Genomic DNA, 15158 nt, shown 5'->3' on the forward strand with positions numbered 1-15158 from the left:
TTTTTTTTTTTTTTTTTTTGGGATGCGGGCCCCTCACCGCTGTGGCCTCTCCTGTTGCAGAGCACAGGCTCCGGACGCGCAGGCTCAGCAGCCATGGCTCACGGGCCCAGCCGCTCCGTGGCATGTGGGATCTTCCCGGACCGGGGCATGAACCCGTGTCCCCTGCATCGGCATGCGGACTCTCAACCACTGCGCCACCAGGGAAGCCCGAGGCATGCCTTTTTTAATCAAATATTGTCTCACTAATTAGGTAAATCACATATATGGAATTAAGGAAAACAGATGATATCCTTTCATTCTTTTTCTAAAAATGCTTTATTTTTTTAGAGTTGTTTTAGGTTCCAAGCAAACTGAGCAGAAAGTACAGACAACAAAGTCTATGGATAACTCTTATGGAAGATCTAAGAAGCCCTCTACCCAAACATGTCATCAATATTGATCACATATTAGGTAACAGGAGTATTCTTATAATCTTGCCATTTATTCATTTGCCATTATTATTTTTTCTTTTCTTCTGGCCACGGCACGTGCGGCTTGTGGGATCTCAGTTCCCCAACCAGGGACCAAACTTGGGCCCTTGGCAGTGACAGTGCAGAGTCCTAACCACTGGACCGCCAGGGGATTCCCTCATTTGCCATTATTATTGTCACTTTTCCTGTCATGAAACCGACCTGGAAAGGATTCATGTGACGTAACGAAAACTACGCAGCATATAACTGGTTGAACTACGTTTCACGCTCACGTGTATCTGGCTCAAAAGTCTGTTCCCTGACCACAGTTTAATGTGAGTTATGTCCTCGCATGGTTCGGTGTGCAGGTGAGGGCGGTGAGGATAGGCCTGAGTTACACGGGGGCGTCGCTTCCACCACCTGGCGGGCGAGTGTGGCCTGGAATTAAAAGTGACCGCACAGCGTAGCAGCGCCTCCTGCAGAAGAGCCCCGGCATCCTCCCTCCCCTGGCCTGAGGTGTGGACTTCCAGGAGCTGCAGGACTTGGAATCTGGCATTCTGAGGCCAACAGAGAGGATGTTAGAAGCAGAGAGGAAGTCTTCAGTGCTGGGAGGAATATTTTAGTTCTAGTTATAGCAGGGAATCCATCCTTTCTAGTTGAGACAATACTTTGGTTGTTGAGCCCACTCTCATACTGAGCTCCTGAAGATGCTGGGCTACTGCCTGCAGGAATCCACCTGACGAGAAGGAGTTCACCAGTTTTAGGCTGTGGAGTCAATCAACTTCAGAGAGAGCCATCACGAGCCCCTAGTCAGGCACGAGGGGAATGTCCACCAACTCCAGGACACACAGAGCCTGCAGCTTGGGCAGGTTCATCATCTGCCTGCCTTGGAAGGTAAGAAGAGGGTCCAGGACAAGGTTGTGTTAGAAAAGCAGTGGAGAGAAGTCACTTTCCTTGAAGATCCGTGACTCTGAAATTTCACAGTTGTATAGTTCCACACTTGTGAGGATTGGGCAAGTTTGGTGATCGGGAATTTCCTCAAGTATAGAACATGCAACTAGACTTCAGTTTGGTGAGGGCACCTCTTCCCAGCTTCCTTAATTAAAGCCGGAATGATTTCAGAAGGCTTTATGCTTCAGATCATGGAGAGCCCCACACTCAGTGACTGGAACCCTGCTCTCACATGTCTCTGGAAGAGATGCTAGACAACCGGGGCCTCTCCCTGCATTCCCAAGCATTCCGATGATCAAAGGACAAAAATCAACTGCGTTCAACCTGAATCAGGGAGTGGAATGACAGATATTCAGGGCCCCTGGACAATATCAAAGCTCACTGAGCCGTCATATATACCTGCTCCAAGGAGCCCAGCATGGGTTTTGTGTAAGAACTGCCATGCCCGGTTTACAGCAGAGACCCTCAAGCATTTTCCCAAATAGAGGCCATACGTACCTCGTAAGGTGTCAGGTACACATCTCCATAGTGCAGAATGTTCAACTAGCATCTTCCAAAGCTTACAAACTCTGCAGAGAGAGAAAACTGACATTGATCTCGCAAACTGACGCGAGCCCATGGTTTGCCCTCCGAGGCCCCTGCTGTCCTCCTTCGTGACCACAGGCCAGAGAGTGGTTGGAAGCCCTGCTCCAGTTGTGCCCTAAGCTCTTATCCCAGTGTTTCTGTTTTAGTGCACTTGGACTGGGTCCTATGTTCTACATCCCTCAAACACCTGCCTCTACCCCAAGCTTTGAGGTACCTGATCTTCACAATAGTGAGGACGCCCCTCCCCCAGACATTGGTCCATACCTGGAAATTTGAATCTTCTCTGTAACACACAGGAAGGAGAATGTCTTCAGCATCACAGAGACAAGTAGTGCCAGGGTGGTTCTCGAGCTTTGCTCTCTGCCCGTTGTATGCATGCACTCTGATGAGGAACTGGAACCTTCTAGGGTGAGTTGAGGGGACTGAGGATCTAGAGGGTTATTTAAATGTCTGTGGGTGGGTGGGTGGCGTGATAGCTGGATTCTGGGCACTGTTTCTTCTTATTTTCCTCTGTGAGTCACCCAACAGGGAGGAGAGTACTTTCAATCAGATCTGAAAGGAAAACCCCAGATTAATGCAAGGATCTGATAACTGGGGAAAGGTAGTCAATATCTAGGACAGTTCACAATCTCCAGAAGATACTCCATAAATACGGTTTACCTACTGAGTTATCGAGAGCATATGGGAGAATCCAAGGACAAGGAAGGAAAACCTAGGAAGACTAATAAGGCACTGTCCATGGGATTACGTTAGGTTTTGACTTCAGGGCAGATTTAAATTGAAACATAAAATATTTCTTTTTACCTTGAGGATTTTTCTTCTAAGGACATACAGGGACATCCAGGGAACCACGATGCACATGAAACAGAACAGCCCCGTGAGTGGGAAGGAATGTACCTAGGTATCACTGCGCTTTGCCCACACTTCCAAATAGAAGGCATCAAAGAAGGTCATGAGTGGATGAGAACTGCAAATAAAAGCAGCCCCTCACTATAGAAAAACAAATACCAGGTCCCACAAACTTTCCAAATGTCCTGTGTTAAAGTCACTTCTTTGAGCCAGGAGGAGTTCCTGCTATTCTCTCCAAACTACTACCATGAACTGATGTGGCTTAAGGAGAACTCAACTCAATGAAAATAACTTGGAAAAAATAACCAAAGCAGTAACTATTAAAAGACTAAAGCATAAGAGAGGTTGGGGTAAAAAAAAATTGAATATTAATATTCAAGGAACCCTATGCCTTGGAGCAAAACATTATTTAAAAATTATCCAGGGGGGGCTTCCCTGGTGGCGCAGTGGTTGAGAGTCCGCCTGCCGATGCGGGGGACACGGGTTCGTGCCCCGGTCCAGGAATATCCCACATGCTGTGGAGCGGCTGGGCCCGTGAGCCATGGCCATCGAAGAGTAGCCCATGCTCGCCACAACTAGAGAAAGCCTGCACGCAGCAACGAAGACCCAATGCAGCCAAAAATAAATAAATTAATTAAAAAAAAACTATCCAATAAGTTTAGTAATGGAGAGACTACAAACTATTAAAAACCTTAACAGAACTTCAAAGCGTAATTACAAAAATGAAAGAGATTATAAGACAACAGAAGAAAGAAAAATGACTTGACAGAGCTCCAAAACTTCCAAAGTAAAATACATTAAGATTTATTAATAATTTAAGAGAAAAGACCACAGTGGGAGATAAGAGAAAGGAAAATGACAATGCTAAAAAGTCATTAATTTACATGGATGACAGGCTTTAAAATCAGCAAAAGAAAAAAGAATTAAGTAAGTAAGGATTAAGTAAGAACTACTGAAAGGCTTAGAGAGAAACTGAAAGATGTGAAAGACATGTCAACCTATAAAATCCATGTTAATGGTAAAGATAACAAAGGAACTGATATGACAAAAATAACGTTATGATTTAATTCAATAAAGAAGTATTAAAACATACAAAAAAAGGAATACATAGAACAATACAGTATAACAGAGACAGAATGCAGAATGATGGTTGACAGGAGACGGGGAAGCAGGGAACAGGAAGCTATTTATTGTTTAATGGATTTAGTTTCAGTATTGCAAAATGAAAAGAGTTCTACATATGGATGGTGGTGATAGTTTGGACAACAGTATGAATAAACGTAATACCACCTAACACCACTGAACTCTACACGTAAAATGGTTAAGATGGTAAATGCTATGTGTATTTTATCATAATTTAAAAAAAACTGAAAAAAAAATTAGGCTGGAATGCTCTCTGAGTGTTCTGCCAGAGACAGAATTTATTCCTTAAATTTCTCTATTGTTCCAATACAGGAATGAACCTCAAATTAATCAACCATTTGCTCACTGCTTGATTTTAAGTTGGCTTCTCCTGCCTCTTAGTGATGTCAACATGAATGAATACTTGGCATTCTTAATTAATGATGAGTTTATTACTTTGAGGGAGATTGGCAGAAGATGCATTCTAGTTGTGGGCTCACGTGTATTTTAAAAGTGAACAGATATTGCCTGGTTGCTAACCCCCAAATGTAGCACACTTTTGTTCTATCTGCAACGTATGAGAATCCAGTTTTCTTTCATCATATGAAGTAGGATTTTTCACTTTGTTAATGTTACCAGTCAGAGAAGATTAGGCAAGGCATGTTTACATAACTGTATCATTGTTTCAATACTTTGCCCTCCCACCGTCATATAGACAGCTATTCCCCTGTGTCTATATCTGTATGTCTGTGCACCTTCGTATGTTTACAGAGGTACATCCATTTCTTTGAGCACTTCTGGGCGATGAGTGTTCATATGCTATGCCTGTTTTGGAGGAGTTTTTACAGCAAGTTAATATGAATTTCCTGCTTTCTGTGGTTACACCAAATTTCATGGCATTTTTAAGAAGAGTCTCTGGCTCAACTTTATCTTCTTGTCCACAGAGTGCCACATGTTACTGCATCTTCCCTTAAACCATCCTTCTACCATGGAGGATCTCACGGAGTTCTTCATAAAGTCTATTCCAGGTAGAATGGGATCTAGCTCTGGCTCTGAATGGATGTTTTTGAGTGTCTATAGTTTATAAGTACTCATATGATTAAAAATCTTTCCCATCCTCTGATTTGTTCATAATTATTGCCCCCTTTTTCATCTGGTGTTTTATTCCCAGGCTTCCTGCCAGCCAGAGGAAGGGAGATGACACCTTCCAGCAGCCCCAGGCAGAGATACTGGAACAGAGGTGCACAGATACTGAAGGACCCAGGAAGAGCAGATGGCAGACAGGCAGCCAGAACTCAGGGCTGAGAGTGCTGGGCCTTAACGTTCCTCGTAGGGAAGCAGGGATCCCTGCCTTCCAGGGAGACCCCCACTCCTGCCAGACGTCCAGGGGATGGGATGGGCGGCAGGGAGGCCCTGGACCTGGGCTCCTCTCTTCCTGGAAAGTCTCACCTGCAGATGATCTCCTAGGGGCCCTTGCTTTCACCTATGCCCCACTTCCGGTGTTTCTTTTTCTCTTTTGCTGCTTGTCCTTCACCTTCGGAGAACACGTTTCAAGAAGCAGACCTAGGACTCTGATTCGAACCACCCCAAGTCCTACTGGGTATCTGATCCCTCATTCACTGAGGTCTGTAGTCTATTTTCCCATCTCCTTCAGTTTCTTCTTATTATTGCTCTTGTCATAAAGACCATTATCATTATTGATGTTAATCACTGTGATTGTACTTATTACCACAATTATGATTTATCACTCTTGTTAAAAAACACTGAATCAGCTTTCTCTATCCACGCAGGGTATCGAGTTTACTGAAGCGGACTACAGAGGGTTCCACAAAATACAAACACACAGATGCTTTCAAGTCATTCCCAATGCCCTTTCCAGAAACGAGTGTCCACAAATTTCCCAAGTTTGTCTCAGGAGGCCTGGAGTGGCCACTTTGACAGGAGAGACTAGACGACGACATTCTGGCCTGCCTGAGCCTCTAGAAAACATTCTAAGTCATCTTGGGGACCAGCAACCATTTGAGCCTGCCTGCAAGGCCTGGGGAGGGAGTCCATGGCTGGCCAGGCTCAATGAACAACTTCCTAGGACCCCTCGGAGGCCCTGGAACAGGTACAAGAGAACACGCGTGGAAAGCTAAAGAGGAGGTCCTTGCTGCCTGGAGGCTGTGCGGTATTTTCTGAGTGTGCCCAGAACCAGGCAACTGCTCACGCTGCGCTACAGTCCTGCAAGCACAGGAGAGCAGGGAGGGACCATCCAGTTGTCCACCAACTGTCCCAGGCTCAGAGGCAAGATCCCAAAGTAACGATACATACCTCTAGGCTGTAGGGTGGGGCAGTGGCAGAAGGTGCAGCGAGAGGGGGCTGAGAAAGTGCTCTAGTCTTATTGTTCAGAGTAGGTGGAGCTTTGGAGGGCTAGTGGGCAGGGCATGGTCCCTGAGTCTGGCCTTCTTCCCAGGAGGCCAGATTCCCTGGAAGACACATACACACATACTTTAATGAACGTGTGTGTATATGCGTGTACATCCAAAATGTAGAGACTTTTTATCCCCACTTATTCCAACGTAGAGACTTCAGTACCTCCAGTGCACGCATCAAATTTGACTTTGTAATTAGCCACAGAGAAAGTTTTAGCTAAATGCAAAAGAGAATATATCAAATAGGCCACATATGCTTACCACAGTAAAATGAAAATGAAAATAAACAATAATCAGGTAGTACAAACAAAACTAACAATCTGAAAGACAATGACAGTTTAAACAACAGGGTTACAATACAATCGAATGACCATTGCCAATTCGAGTCATCATCACCATGAAGAATGAACATATCAACTCCATAGAATAGGGCCACAGTTGTTACCTGGAAAAAGTGTTTAACTTTAAATACACTTAATAGAAGCAGAGAGGGCTTGTTCAACTTTATAAACCAAGAGAAAGTAAAAGGAAACAAGAGTGAGTTGACATTTCAAATTGTTACAAATTAAGAAGATAAAGTTAAAAGAAACAAAAGCTTAAATAAAAGATTAAAGACGAAAACGGATAAACAGATTATCTGACAGAAATCAATGAAAGTTTTGACGGTCAAATCAAGGAATTAATAAAGACACGTGGAAAGCTTCTTTCCCAGCCAAAATCAGCCTTGAGATCCTCCCTCGGTGTGGAGGGTGTGCCTCTCATACCCGCTCCCTACGCCTCAGCCACACACAGGAAGGGACTCACTAAGTGGCAAAGACCGTCCCCTGCGGCCAGTGAAACCACAGGGACTCAGAAGCGTTAAACAGGAGACGGGCAGACGGGTTTTCCTGCCCATTTCCTCAGAACGCCCTCCCATCCTACGGAAGCCCACACACTCCGTGCCAGCAGTGAATGTGAGCGCCCCCACGGTCTCCTCCGTACCTGCTGAGCACAGGGTCACCTCGGGTGAGGACGGGAAGACGTTCCCCTTCCTCTTGTTCCGAGCTTCTCAGTCTCCCTCCCATCCCCGGCTCCTTGGCCCTCGACAGCATTCTTGCTCTTTCTTCTGGCTCCCTTCAGAATCAAGTGCCCTCTTCTCCCGCCTCACTGGAGAGAGACTTTTGATCTTCGCTTAGTTTGTGAAGTCCGGGCCCTCCCTTGTCGAGTGGCCTCGCGACCCCCTGCTGGGTTGGAGCAGGCAAGGGGGTCAGCAGGAAAGGCCGGCGGAGAGGAACCAGGTCTGTCCTCACGGGAATGACACGGCCTGGATGAGACAGTGCAGGGTTTGCCCTCTCACCCCTGCCTGCCCCTAAAAATCACATTTCCTATCCCTCAGCAAGAGCCACTTCCTTTCACGATTTTAATCACAATAATCTCAAGTATCTGACTCCTCTTTTCCAGAAGAACATCATATTAAAACCATCAAAAAATGACACGGGGCTTCCCTGGTGGCGCAGCGGTTGAGAATCTGCCTGCCAATGCAGGGGACACGGGTTCAAGCCCTGATCCGGGAAGATCCCACATGCCACGGAGCAACTAAGCCCGTGAGCCACAGCTACTGAGCCTGCGCTCGAGAGCCGGCGAGCCACAACTACTGAAGCCCGCACACTCTAGGGCCCATGTGCCGCAACTACTGAGCCCGTGTGCCACAACTACTGAAGCCCGTGTGCCTAGAGCCCGTGCTCTGCAACGAGAAACCACCGCAATGAGAAGCCTGCGCATGGCAACGAAGAGCAGCCCCCGCTCGCCGCAACTAGAGAAAGCCCACGTGCAGCAATGAAGACCCAACGCAGCCAAAAATAAAATATAAAAAGAAATGTATGATCTTAAGAAGACCTAATTGGTAGCACTGGAAAACATGAAAGGAGGTCAGCAATGGAAACAGCTCAGCGATTTATTCACCAGGAACAGAAGGGCTCTCTTCCAACTACTTCTGAGGACAATCCAGCTCACCCTTGATCACTTTCAGAGACACGACAAAGGGAATATATACTTGGCTGGAAACTTCAGTTCACAGCCCACTAAGTTAAAAGCTCATAAAAGGGGATAAAGATGTTGAATATCAGATTAAGTGGTTAATCTAGGTTTTGACTGTTGACATAGAAAATTACCGATATCCTTAGTAAGAACACACTGAAATAGTGTAAAATTACTTGCTAAGCACTGAAGAATATTTTCAACATGTGATGAAGACTGGAAAACCACTGAGACCTCATCATCGTAATCTGACACAATACCTGTAAACGGGACTGTAAGCTGGAAATTTAAAAACACAACTAATGAATCCGGGATCTACCTTTCTCTTGCCCCCGCCGCTACTGGTGCTCGTAACTCCCTCCCCGTCTCTGCCCTCTTCCATCTCTGCTGATCCTCTTTTGGTCTATTTTCATTTATTCCCCTGCTGCCCAGGTCATTCTCCTTCACTCTTAGCGGGTCTTTTCAAGCCCATGGGACCCACTCCCCCAACCTCAATTCAGCCCTGCTTTTACTATCTCACTCTGTCTCCCTGGTTCTCCCTTGATCTCGCTCCTTTCTCGTCATCCCCCTGCCGCACCTCTGCAGTCGCAGGAATTCAAGGCAGCAGCCCCTGCACAGCAAGAGCACGCTTTCCAGGGCGGCCCCGGGAATGTAAACACACCCTGCAGGCACGGCCAGGTGGGATGGGATTCGAGACCGCGGGGTGTCACGGGGCGGGGACGGGTGAACGCCCCCAGCGCTGGGCTCAGGGGCCTCTCTGAAGAGGTGACTGTGACGGGAACGCCTGGAGAGCGGCAGGGCTGGGCCCCAGAATGGAGCCAGGATGGGGACGCAGATTCAGGAGAGGACAGGGGGCTGCAGGACGCAGGGTCGGGAGGAGGCGGGACGGCCCGACGCCGCTCTCGAAGGCCGGAGAATACACACCGAGAGGGACCTGACAAGGCGCGGGGTGGGGAGCGGAGACGGTGAAAAGAACCGGGGCAGAAAGGTCGGGCGAGGACCAGCCGCGCAGCGATTTTACCGGAACAGATTCAGGTCCGGCCCCGGCAGCAGAGCTCCCCCCGACTAGGCGGGGCTCCCCGCGGGCGGGGACGGTAGCGGTCGAGGGGCCCGGGACTCCGGGTGTGGAGGACGCGGCGCTGAGGGAATCCACGAGAGCGTTTGAACGAGAAATAGTGAAACATACGCCAGGTAACGGGCCTTCGGGCCAGAAGAGCTGCTTCCGGCTCGGCCGGAAATTGCGAGATCGGGGGGGCGGGGCCAGGGAGGAGGGGCTTGCGTGGGGCCGTGACCTGCGCCCTCCGCCCCGCCCCCAGGGAGTTTCCGGTCAGCGGTCAGTGGGTACAGCCGCTCACGAAAGCTGACTCTCCGCGTGGGCGGGAGGGCGTCCCGCGTCTGGCGAGGGGCGGTGCGCACACCTTCCTTCAAGTTAGATGTTGACGGTGCTTCAAGGTAAAAGCTTAGAGTTGGGAGGCCACTTGTGCTGAATGCGGAGAGCTTTCCTTCTCAAACAATAGAAAATGATTTAAGTCAAAAATCCCTTTTGGGAGCGTGTCCTGTGAGTCCTGTGATACCTTTGAGACGTGAATGACATCCTACACATTGCTGAAGTCGTTATTGTCTTAATATATTGTAATTTCAGAGTTTTCTTTATTACCGAAGTTACCTGAAAGTATTTTTATTTATTGTTTTGAAAGTATTTTTAATTTGAAAAATGAGATATTTTATTTTAAATATTTATTTATTGTTATTTTTGGCTGCGTTGGGTCTTAGTTGCAGCATGCGGGACCATTCATTGCGGCGTGGGCTCTCTAGTTGAGGCACGCGAGCTCAGTAGTTGTGGCATCCCCTGCATTGGAAGACAGAGTCTTTACCACTGGACCACCAGGGAAGTCCTAAAATGAGATCTTTTAATCTATGTTTTCATTTTCTATTTCCTTTTTTAAAATTTTTGGCTGCACTGGGTCTTCGTTGCTGTGCATGGGCTTTCTCTAGCTGCGGCGAGCGACGGCTACTCTTCATTGCACTGCGCGTGCTTCTCATTGCGGTGGCTTCTCTTGTTGCGGAGCACGGGCTCTAGGCGGGCGGGCTTCAGTAGTTGTGGCACCAAAGCTTCAGGAGTTGTGGCTCACGGGCTCTAGAGTGCAGGCTCAGTAGTTGTGGCGCCCGGGCTTAGTTGCTCCGCAGCATGTGGGATTTTCCCGGACCAGGGCTCGAACCCGTGTCCTCTGCATTGGCAGGCGAATTCTTAACCACTGTGCCACCAGGGAAGTCCCTTCATTTTCTATTTCTGAATGCTTTGTGTCAAGTATGGATAATGAGGCTTGTAAAAAGTGTGCTTTTTAGGAGATATGTGGATTTTGCTTTTAACTAGTGAAAAATCAATTTTTATTACTCCCAGATACCTTTGACTGGAATATCTGTACTCTCATGTGAACATCAGGAAGCATAGTAAAACTGTATTTTCAAATTTCAGTTGCCTCATTTATACCCTTAATATTTTTAATATGAAATATGTGAGTTAAAATCTCTTCTATTTTCTTTGAAAATTCTGAAGTTCACGCTGGAGGGAATTTGGCAAGACTGAATTCCAGCTATTCATGCTGCAGCAATTTCTCAAAAGATTATTTCCATAGAAAAACCCATCTGGTTCTCCTGTGACTAATACAAGTTTCTTCAACTTTTAAGTTTGTTTGTTTTTAATATTAGATATATGGACTCAAGTGGATTTAACTTCTAGAAGCTAACATTCTCTTAGGCAGGGGAACAGCGAACACCTTGGGGCTCATATGGGGGGAAGAGGTGGGAAGCCCCGCCCATTGGTCCTCCAGCTCTCCAGGGCTGCGATCACGTAACCTGAGCTCAGCTCACTCCTGTCAGATCTGTGGGAACTGGACACAGATTAAGGAGCTAGGACTGTGTAGGATTTGGGGTCAAGGAATCCAGGTATCTGAGTAACTTCTGCCCACAGCCTTAGTCAGTAGACCAGATAAATGTGCTCATTCCTGAGTAGTGTTCCCAAAAACCTATAAATGTCCTATTTTTGTCCCTCTCCTCTCCTCTCCACTCCACTTGGCTCTCTCATCAGATTTGCTTTTCTGCACAGGAGGGCGGGGAGACCTGAGGGAACCTTAAAACATGAAGGTCCTCTTTCTGTTCTCTGTTCTCTTCTGTTTGGTCCAAATGAACTCAGGTAAATATCTCCTGGTTAAGGTAGGAAGCTGCTCCCAGCCAGGAGGGATGAGCTGGGAGAGCCTAGGGAAGGCAGTACAGGAATTTCATTGATTTGTGTGTCCGTGGAGCGGGGATTGGATGTGTATCTGTGTGTTGTTGGTGGGTGCAGGTGGACCCCTTTGGGGCTCAGCTCTGGACCATTTTGATCTTCCCTATAAAGAGGTTTTTAAAAGCTAAGTATGAGTTTTCAGGGTCATAACCCAAGTCAAAGGGTCATCTTTGTTCCGATACAAATAGAAAGCATTCATCACAGTCTGAGAAAAGTTTGCGGAAAGAAATGACAGTCATACAGATGTCAGAGCTGGAAGGGAATGAATGCTCTTCTATGGAAGCCCCACACTTTACAGAGAGAGGAAACCACGCTCCCGAGAAACGCCACTGTCCTGCAGTGCAGTTGACAATCACGGTCATAGCAGTTATTCATCCTGACACTAGCCTTCCTCCAGCTTTCACAGAGAGCCGACTTTACAGAGGAAAACTGAGCCATAGCCAGGTAAATGAGTTGTCCAAGGAGAAATCATTAGTTACCGGTAGAAGGAAGGCCAGTCCAGCTCTCCAGATCCCTAGTCTGTGCTTCTTTGATCTTCATTAGATGCGCAGCCCATCTCTTCACTCGGCTGTCCTCCCCAAAAAGCCATGACAGAGCTGAGATGACATGGCTTCAGAGAGTACACCCCATTTGGAGCTGAGATATCGCGCAAGGTTGTTTTTTAAATCATGTGAGACCAACACGGTGGGTGTTTTGGTTTTCTGAGTCATTGTATATTGGCATTTGCAGACCTGACATAAGACCTTTCTTTCAGCCATCTCATTCCCAAATAGAAAATGCTTTCTTTTTTAAAATTGAGATATAATCAACATATAATATTACATTAGTTTCAGGTGTACAACGTAATGATTCAATATTTGTAGATATTGCAAAATAATTACCATAAGAAGTCTAGCCAACAGCCATCACCACATGTAGCTCCATTTATTTTCTTGTGACAAATAGAAAATGCTTTCCTTATGGGAACGTTGGGTAGTTGTGCTTGACCTACAAGTCCACAAGTTATGGTGAGGAGAGCTGGGTTTTCTTTTCGTTTTCTCACTGTAGGCTGTAAAGCTGAAAATTAGGCCACAAGCTGAGAATCAGAACGATTTCCTATTTTCCTAGAGACCAAGACCCACCCATCCAATCATTCGACTCTGTTCTCCAAAACTCTCTCTGCTTCTCCCTGTTGCATTAGCTCACATCCATCACCAGGAAGCTTGAGAAGCCTGATACAGTACAATAACATATAAAAATATATGTATTATATATATCTTCCTGACAAAATTTTGAGATATGGATTATTGTCCCTGTTTTAAAGCTAAGAAACTGAAGCCCAGTTAAACTGGAACCTGTCCAGACACTTCATTTTTTTAAGCATATAATAACCGTGTGGAGTTGGCCTGTGGGCTGGGGTCATGCTTTATTCTTTTGCTATATGAACTAAATATCAGCTGTAATTTATTGTATCAATAGGGGACATTCCACCTGCAATTAGAAATGTTATCTGTCTTATGCAACGTGGAACCTGCAGACTTTTTTTCTGCTATTCTGGTGAGAAAAAAGCTGAAATCTGCTCCGATCCCTGGAATAGGTGCTGCATACCACATACAGAGGAAGAAAAAAATAAATAAATAAAATAAACCAGAGATGGATGGCGGATGTAGCACCTAAAATGTAAGCTTCCAGAAGGCAGATGGGATCTTGAGGTATCCTAAGGTCTTAGAAGAATGTGTGGCTTGTAGTAGGTGCTCAATAAATATTTGTTGAATGACTCCAGCACCAGTGGTGAAGGTCTTATAAAAGATTTTCCCTAAAAGCTTACCTACTTTGTCTTTTTCTGCTTTTTTTTTTTAAAGAGTCTCAGAGGGGCTTCCCTGGTGGTGCAGTGGTTGAGAGTCCGCCTGCCGATGTAGGGGACACGGGTTCGTGCCCCGGTCTGGGAGGATCCCACATGCTGCGGAGCGGCTGGGCCCGTGAGCCATGGCCGCTGAGCCTGCGGGTCCAGAGCCTGTGCTCTGCAACAGGAGGGGCCACAGTGGTGAGAGGCCCACGTACCGCATAAAAAAAAAAAAAAAAAAAGAGTCTCAGAATTTTATAATATCCACCTCCTTTCCCTGGTCCAGGGACTGTCTCTTACCTACCCACAAATGGGGTAGACCAGAAACCAAGCTGATCTCATCTTCAGAGAGACAGAAATGCAGCCAATCTACTGGTCTCTTTTCCACCAAATGACATCTTTCCTCTCATCAAACCCAATCCCAGCTTCATCCTACTTATTCCCAGACTATAATGTGCCTTGTCCCCTTTCCATAGACTCCTCAAGAAATAATAATAAGTCACATGTAAATAGGATTTTTTAAAATTTTCAAACATTTAGTCTTAGGTTATCTCAGCTGATTAACACACAATCTAATGGAGAATATAGTCAGGTTGAAGCAGTTCCATTTTAGGGATGGAAAGGAAATGAAAATCAGAAGGCTAAGTGAACCTCCCCAGGTGAGCAGTTCGTAAGTGGATTCCTGGCATATCTGACCAATCAAGTGCCCATTGTTCTATGTTACCTCTGAAGAACATATATCTGAGTGAACGAAGCAAGGCAGGGCTCTTGTTCGTGAAGATTCCTTGCCGCTTCAGCCCCGTGGTCCTTTGCGTTTCTCCAGATCCTGCTGGAAGTTGTCACTCATACCATATCGTTGAACCAGTCATGCAAAGAGCAATGAACATTCATTACAAGTAAGAAATGTAAAAGAATAATAAAAGCAAATGTCCTGATGTCGGAGACCAGGAGCCAAGCTCTTTCTAGGCTAATTACAGAGCGTGGTAAGATACCTTCTTTCCGTATTTCTGTTCACTGCCCGAGTCCAGTTTGCTCACAGATAAGCTGAACTTACTTTAAGAGTCACCAAGAAAATCTCCTTCTGGTTCCTGTCTTGATTCCCAGCTCAGGTTTCAATGAACATTTGGTATAATGCCTCGGCCTCTCCCCAGGCTCTCCTAAACTTACTTGTGGCTGTTTTCTAAATGGAATCAGACAGACGCGTGGGCCTGCATGGAGTGGAGTCTCTCTTAATCACAGGCATCTCTGTGGAGCCCTTTGTCATCCCTTCAAAGGATGCAGGAGCAGTGCCGGCCTTGGAGGGAATGCCTGCCTGGGAAGGGATTTGAAACAGGCTTAGCTTTTGCTCCCAAGTGAAACACGACAGGTCTTCGTGCTTCAGGACAGGCAGACACATACTCAGCCAAGAGTCCTGTCACTCCATGGGCCATCTCTCTGTCCACTAACGACTAAAAAAACACACACACACACAAAGGAATGGGCCAGGGCCCAGAATACTGGGGAACCTGTGTCTGGTTCTGCCTCTAGTCCCTTCACTTGACCTTAGTTTCCTCAAAAATAAAATGAGGTAGCTGGTCTAGACCTCTGAGAGCCATGACAGCTTAGCACGTAGGTGTACAATCAGTGCCTCATCGGTGATCAGGGATAGCTGGGGCCGGGGCAGGGGG

The 15158-nt window shown here is 46.5% G+C and overlaps 2 protein-coding genes across 2 annotated transcripts in view; one reads left to right on the plus strand and one right to left on the minus strand.

Annotated features, from left to right (window-relative positions):
• LOC112415211 (zinc finger protein 705A-like) overlaps window positions 1–9604 on the minus strand; it is a 19190-nt gene extending 9586 nt beyond the window's left edge. The window contains exons 1-3 of the mRNA XM_024768075.1: window positions 9408–9604; window positions 2250–2537; window positions 1899–1969 (exon numbers count right to left, since the gene is read on the minus strand). The gene's annotated coding sequence lies outside the window, so the exon portion shown is untranslated. The remainder of the gene's footprint in view (window positions 1–1898; window positions 1970–2249; window positions 2538–9407) is intronic.
• Window positions 9605–11524: 1920 nt separating this feature from the next.
• Window positions 11525–13285, plus strand: LOC112415205 (sperm-associated antigen 11-like). The gene is made up of 2 exons (XM_024768068.1): window positions 11525–11579; window positions 13128–13285. Exons 1-2 carry the CDS (start codon window positions 11525–11527, stop codon window positions 13283–13285), a joined length of 213 nt encoding a protein of 70 aa, XP_024623836.1.
• The last annotated feature ends 1873 nt before the right edge of the window (window positions 13286–15158 follow it).

Source organism: Neophocaena asiaeorientalis, unplaced genomic scaffold, assembly GCF_003031525.2.
Source record: "Neophocaena asiaeorientalis asiaeorientalis breed wild unplaced genomic scaffold, Neophocaena_asiaeorientalis_V1.1 scaffold16, whole genome shotgun sequence".
Classification (NCBI taxonomy): domain Eukaryota; kingdom Metazoa; phylum Chordata; class Mammalia; order Artiodactyla; family Phocoenidae; genus Neophocaena; species Neophocaena asiaeorientalis.

Excerpts from the sequence above, each read along its gene's own strand:
- LOC112415205 (XM_024768068.1), top strand. The coding sequence starts at position 11,525 with ATGAAGGTCCTCTTTCTGTTCTCTGTTCTCTTCTGTTTGGTCCAAATG. Across the intron at positions 11,580-13,127 it reads TTTGGTCCAAATGAACTCAG|GGGACATTCCACCTGCAATT; the intron begins GTAAATATCTCC and ends TTGTATCAATAG.